General features: G+C 42.5%; 1 protein-coding gene across 1 annotated transcript; it reads right to left on the bottom strand.

The window, feature by feature from the left end:
- Positions 1–438: 438 nt before the first annotated feature.
- Positions 439–5,542, bottom strand: wnt8b (wingless-type MMTV integration site family, member 8b). Its single transcript, XM_028989480.1, has 6 exons — positions 5,396–5,542; positions 4,918–4,951; positions 3,615–3,753; positions 2,908–3,033; positions 2,370–2,512; positions 439–1,217 (listed from the first exon to the last, which is right to left on the bottom strand). The coding sequence occupies exons 1-6, from the start codon at positions 5,464–5,466 to the stop codon at positions 654–656; spliced, it is 1,077 nt and encodes a 358-aa protein (XP_028845313.1). The 5' UTR covers positions 5,467–5,542; the 3' UTR covers positions 439–653.
- Between the last annotated feature and the right edge of the window lie 625 nt (positions 5,543–6,167).

The following is a 6,167-nucleotide window of genomic DNA, read 5'->3' as shown; positions in this document are numbered from 1 at the left end:
CTAAGACTTGTGCAATAAATTAGCAATGTACAAAGTGCTTCATTTATTTACAATTAAATACAAAATGTTGGACAAGGGTAATGCTAGCAAATGCTAGTGTTTTCTGGAAATATTATTAAATTACAATGAGATGATTCCGGTGTTCATAATCTTTTTGTGGTAAAATATTCTAAAACAGTTCAACAGTGGGGAAATCCAGCGTGTAACGTATAAGCACTATTGATCAAAATATTTTTGCAGCAAACAATCTAAATCACTATTTCTGTGAAGAAATTGTGTTTCAGAACTGTCTTTATGCCTGTAAACTGCATGTAACTGAGTTTACATGCATTTGTAATGTGTTGATGCTGCAGGACAAATAAAAAAATTTTTTTTAAAAACAATACACAATATTAAATATTCATATCACAAATTATACAGATCTAATATATGGTATATTTTTCCTCTATTAATGAAGGTTTTCCAAGCAATCTAAGACATTTACACATATTCTCCTTTTGCTTTTATTGTCATAAATGTTTTTTTTTTTAATTATTATTATACTCTCATTTTATACTCATTTATTTTGTTTCCTTTAAAGGTGTTGGGACTATACCATGGACCAGTAATGGAGTGTTTTTAAGCAAGAAGCTCATCAAGCAAATGACTGCACCTCACAGCTTCTTCCTCAGCCTGAGTCTCTTCCTACCACCAGCACTTTCGTTCTTGACCTTTTTGCCTTTCTTCACGCAGTAGTACTTGGTAACAGTCTTGCGGCATTGCTCGCACTTGACAGCGCAGCACCAGTGGAACTTGCAGTTGCAGCTGGACACGATCTCGGTCTTGCGCTCCTCCACGGCCAGTCCACACTCTCCACACAGGCGCTTGCAGCTGCGCTTCTCCCACTTGCTCAGGTTCTTGCCTTTCTTGACGCACTCCCGGCCCTCCGTGCCCGGCAGGCCCAGGGTCTTGTTCTCCAGGCAGTAGTCGGGCGAGTCCTCCAGGTGCACCAGCTCTTTACGGGAGATCGAGCTAAAGGTCTCGGCGATGGCGCCACGACTGGCCGCACTGTTGCCCGCCCCCCTCAGAAGATCCACCTTCAAGGCCTTGTGGTACTTCTCCTTCAGGTAGTTTCCCACTTCTCTGAACTCAGGCAGCTGCAGCCAGCAGGTCTGGGTGGTACAACTCCCAGACACACCATGGCATTTGCAAGTTCTCTGCATGGTTCCTTTTACAGCCTGGTTTGGGGGAAATGCGTGTTACATAAAAAAAGAGCAAACTGGGATGTGGGCATTTCCATACATTTCCATTCCCACTCCCACAATCAAAGCAAACATCAACGGTGGGCCTACATGTGTCTGTGAAATCTCGATACCAAGTTCTCATGGCTGTCGCTGCTTGCACGGCCAGATGCTTCAGCCGACAAAAAGAGGATGGACGCGGTGTGTGAAGGTTCAAGGTTCAACTCCAAGGCTCTCCCCAGCTTTTGTGTGCCCTCAATATTTCCTGACTTTGCCGAAACAAACAGCTGTCATTTGAAAAGGGGCGTCTCTTTTCTTCAGCGAGGCATTTTCACCGAAGGTGAGGCCGTATCGAGGATTCACAGTGAGACCAATTGTTCTGCTAAGGAAAAGGGTGTATTTATTTAGCATGGCCATTGTCAACATGTTCTCTGCTATAAGGGGACCCGGAGGAAAGTCCATTGAGTGGGAAATGAAAAAGGGTTTCTTTTGCGCAGTTTTTTTCAGTTACAATGATGCTCCAGGTGCCGCAGGAATTCTACAAAACCTAAGGGGGCAGCACTGGCAGCAAAAACAAAGAACACTTCAGCTGTATGGTGGTGATCCCCACGGGTTTCTCAAGTGCAACAAAGACCAACATAAATGTAAGATCCTTATTGCAAGAATAAAACTAAACACTTGTTTGGGACCAACATTATCCAGACCCTTTGCAGTGTGTGGCCCCCTAGGTCTTCCAATTAAGCTTGCACCACTGATCCCAAGAATCTTGAGTTGAGGTCTTGTCATAAAAGACATTCAAAGGCAGTAAATAGGCCCTTCTGGTACAACGCACACACTGTGATGGGGACGAGTGGCACCGTGCTTATGGCGGGCTGAATAAAACTCTTGGGTGGTAGGCTATGATTCTGAGCAGGAAAAAAATATATTTCAAAAGGCACTTTATATTCTGCTGGAGGCCAGGATTCCTGGCTCCACCCCATGGCATGAGGGTTCACTGCCACACCTCCTCTTTAAAGCGACTCTCCAAACAAGGGCGCAAAGCTAACTCAGGGAGGACAGCTTTTTGCCATTGTTTTACAGGGTCCTGGCACATTTGAAGTATGTTTTATTCATGTTCGTGTTTGTATAATTTGAGAAAGTGAGGCTTACCTTGCGACCCGCTTCGTTGTTGTGCAAATTCATGGCAGCCCGTGCGTCTTGCCCAGTTTCCAAGGCATCAACGAACTGCTTGGAGATGGCTTCTCCGAAGCCCACGTTGTCACTGCAGCCACCCCAAAGCCAGCCCTGACCCCCTGAAAGTGACCGACATTTGACTTTTATGTAGAGGTTTGTTTTACATCCTTCAAATATTACAGAGCTTTCAGAGAAGCTAGCTAGCAAAGGGCACTATTTTCAAACTGACACTAAGCACACCGCTATGCATTTTGCACTAAGCACAGTACTATGTAGCTTGTTAGCTGGTGTAAAACGTCCGCATTTATGTAAATAGATACATAAAACAAGACAGAATGATGTGGGTTAAAATCATCCAGAATGAGGAAGTAACTTCTTTCTCTTCCTCAAGACAAAGATGACTTTTCTATTTATTCCAAATTTATAATAAAAAAAATATATATTTATAAAAAATAGTATATAATATAAAAATATATATTTATAAAAAAATGCCCATAGTGCTTAAAAACATCACCTCTCTGCCCGTTCCTTGTGTCGTCACAGCCACAGTTGTCAAAGTCCCCCAGACTGCAGTTGCGGGTGAGGGTGTACATGACCCCCGCCGAGCTGATGGCATGGACGAACGCCGTCTCCCTGTTTGCTGTCAAACAGAGCTTTGTGTTTAGACGCCTGCGTCGTGTGTTTTCACGGAGAGCGTCACAGATCTCTCTTTCTTTTTCACGCTTCCCTTTCACTCTGAATTATGACTGGGTATAGACGGGTGTAGGCTGAGGAGAAGGTTGTGCAGCTGGTGTACTCTCAGTAGCCTCTCAATTAGGCTGGGGTCAGCACTGGACTGTGACAGATTCACTCTGCCCTTCATGGCACTTCAGGAATGCCCTCTGAAAGAAGCCCGGGGCGGCCCTTTGACCCAAAACTCTTATCTTCTCAAGGGGCGTCTATTTCACCCTTGTCACCTGCGTAACATGCTTTGGTAAATTTTTTATATCACCTTTTTTTTTATTTTGTAACCTCAATATCTATAAAAAACTAAATTATTTTGTCTTTTATTTTCATTTCATGTGCAAAGTTTTTAATCTGGAAAAAAAACATTTTTTCCTCTTTTGTGCATTTCAGATATAACATTTCTCATGTCTGAATATATATGTTTTGTGTGTGTTTTATTATTTATTTATATATTTTTTAGATTTTGCATCTGAAGATCTATTGGTCTTTCCTCACCACTTCTGAGTCCACTGTGAGTGGAGAGTTGAAGGGCCCTTTCTGGACAGTTCCATCGGTCCCACGCAAACTGATCCTTGCATTCCTCAATACCACTCTGAGCCCCTGCAGCAACGCTGCTCGAGTATATGAGGTAGGCCTGCAAACCAACACGACACACAGTGACATTTTGGTCTGTGCACTTCAAAGTGAAATTAGGTGACTATACTGACATAATGGCATGCAACATATTTAATTACTTATTATTATTATTAGTATTATTATTGTGCAGAACACAAGCCTCCCTGAATTTTAGAGAAAATGTTTGATGTCTTAGACCCAACACTGCCCATGCCTGAAGGAAAACTTCCCTGCAGTGAATCATGGTGGTGGAAGCGTCACGCTGTTAAGCCGCTTTAACCAGCAGCATCTTGTTAAAAAAGAAGGAGTAAAAATGCTGCAGGGAGGCATAAATGAATAAATAAATTCCTCAGAATTAAACGATTCATGCCATACATTGTGCCAATTTCTTTCCCAACCAGGAACCAACCAAAATGAGCCCAATCCATTTGGCAGTGGGAATATTTGTTTTTCATAATATTGGACTTTTGTGTGATGTCATATGTATTAATATAATTTGATATTTTTAATTAACATAAATACGTCTTAATGACTTAAGTAAAATTAATGTCCTGAGAAATCGAAATGTGTTTCAAATGTCTTTTACATTTCATACAACATAATCAGCAACAAACACTTTGTGTGTGCAGTAATGTACATATAAAGTAATTTTTGTAATTTGAAAGAATAATTACCATCTTAGCTGTGACCTTGATAAGCCATAATAACATGACTTGTCCAGTTAGGGTCACACGCTCCGCTTTAGGATGATCCTAGTATATGAGTCTGGGCTGCTTGTTGAGACCCCATACTAATATGTCTCAAGTGGCCTCGAACAGACTGAACCACAGCTTCTTTCACGTGTGTCTGGCCTGCTAATGATGACCACCCACCAGAGAAGACCCTTAACACTCTGCTGGGCACAATTGGGACACTCACCACATAATATCGGGCTCAAACTTAAACATATGCAGGGGCCGCTAACCCCGAAAAGCCTTGGGCCAAATCCTACTTTCCCAAACAAGAACACATTCGACACGCTAATACTCTTCTTACTTTAAACGAAGAGAACATCTATGTGGGAACCTGTGTGTGCTTCTTAATAAAGAAAATCCGTGGAAAAAAACCTCACAACTGCGAGTGGCATTGGGGGCTCTACTTTAGATAAAGATCATCAGAGAAGATCAAAAGAATTTTGGCTTACCTTTGGGCCAGTCATCAGGAAATTATTCACTGACCTGGAAGAGGGAGAAGCCTATTAACTCCGAGCAAGCGGGAGTTTATCTCTGCAACGATTACTTTGGGAGGTCTGTTTATGGCATGTGAAAATTCCTCTTACTAAATAAGAGAATCCTGCACAAAATGAATCCGGCATGCACATGTGGTATTTAAACGAAAAAAACATCAATTGTCATTAAAAAGGTAAAATAGTATCAGCAAATATGTATATTTAAAAGCATGCACAATTAATATATATATATAAAAAAACAAGGTGAGAAGTCACATATTTCCCTTATGTGCTTTGATTTATTAAAAATAAAATATTTTAAAACCCTCTAAATTGTCCACATCACTCCACGGGGCTACCACCAAGCCTTTCTTTCCAAAACACTTGGAAAGAATCTATTAAAAATATTAATAGTGGATGAAAACGACTGAATAAACGCCTGAACGAAGCTCACCAACAGTCGTAGGATTTCATGTGGCCCATGAGGATGAAGATGCAGTAGTAAACCTCCAGGCGCATGAACATCCTGAGATGGAAGGTCGGTCTCCTCGCTGGAGAGCCGGGCGCGCTGCGAGAAGGATATATACCTACACGCAGATCTCCGATCTCTGAGGGTCTCATGTGGGAACCGGAGGGGGGGTTCCTGAAATGGAGCCGCTCTCATCCCAACAAGAGATTATCTGCTTAATTAAAGATTTTCGCCTTCTTACTCCTTCAGCCAATCAGGTCTATTGTACCAAGGAGCGATTGAAATGATCAAAAGGGCACCCCGGGCTCCCCGAAGACAAACAGCGAGGAAGAGCTTCCCCGGCGCGTTAACAGTTCGAGCAAATTAATATGAAATCGACGCGGGGCGACTGATCTCCTCGGGCTGCGCCCCGAAAGTCCATCCGCGGCCCAGCTGGACCGCGCCAGCAGATAACGGGCTTTACAGCCACCGCGCCCGGGGACAAACGGAGAATGTCGTCATAGCCGCCACGATCTTTATTCCCCCCCTCCGTTAATAATCCCACAGTCGGTCTTTAAAGTAAAAAAATACATAAATTACCAATTAATTTAAAAACGCTTGCATAAAAGGACGCAGAAACCATGTAAGACGGTGCTGGCGGAATGAATTGTGAGTATGCTGTGGGTATGTCCAGGTGACCCCGGGGGATTCCTTTAGTCAAATGTTGCTTGAATTAAGCAAATTAATGAATTAATGAATACCGTTACGTTGTTAAACG

This window comes from Denticeps clupeoides, chromosome 8 (genome assembly GCF_900700375.1).
Source record: "Denticeps clupeoides chromosome 8, fDenClu1.1, whole genome shotgun sequence".
Taxonomy (NCBI): Eukaryota; Metazoa; Chordata; class Actinopteri; order Clupeiformes; family Denticipitidae; genus Denticeps; species Denticeps clupeoides.
Note: the sequence above shows the minus strand (reverse complement) of the source record. Positions and strands in the feature narration are given on the sequence as shown.

Bases quoted from the DNA above. Each gene is read 5' to 3' on its own strand.
- wnt8b (XM_028989480.1), bottom strand. From the start codon at position 5,466: ATGTTCATGCGCCTGGAGGTTTACTACTGCATCTTCATCCTCATGGGC. The intron at 3,034-3,614 runs GTGAGGAAAGAC...TCTGTTTGACAG, and splicing joins TCACAGTGGACTCAGAAGTG to CAAACAGGGAGACGGCGTTC. The intron at 2,513-2,907 runs GTGATGTTTTTA...GGTCACTTTCAG, and splicing joins CACAAGGAACGGGCAGAGAG to GGGGTCAGGGCTGGCTTTGG.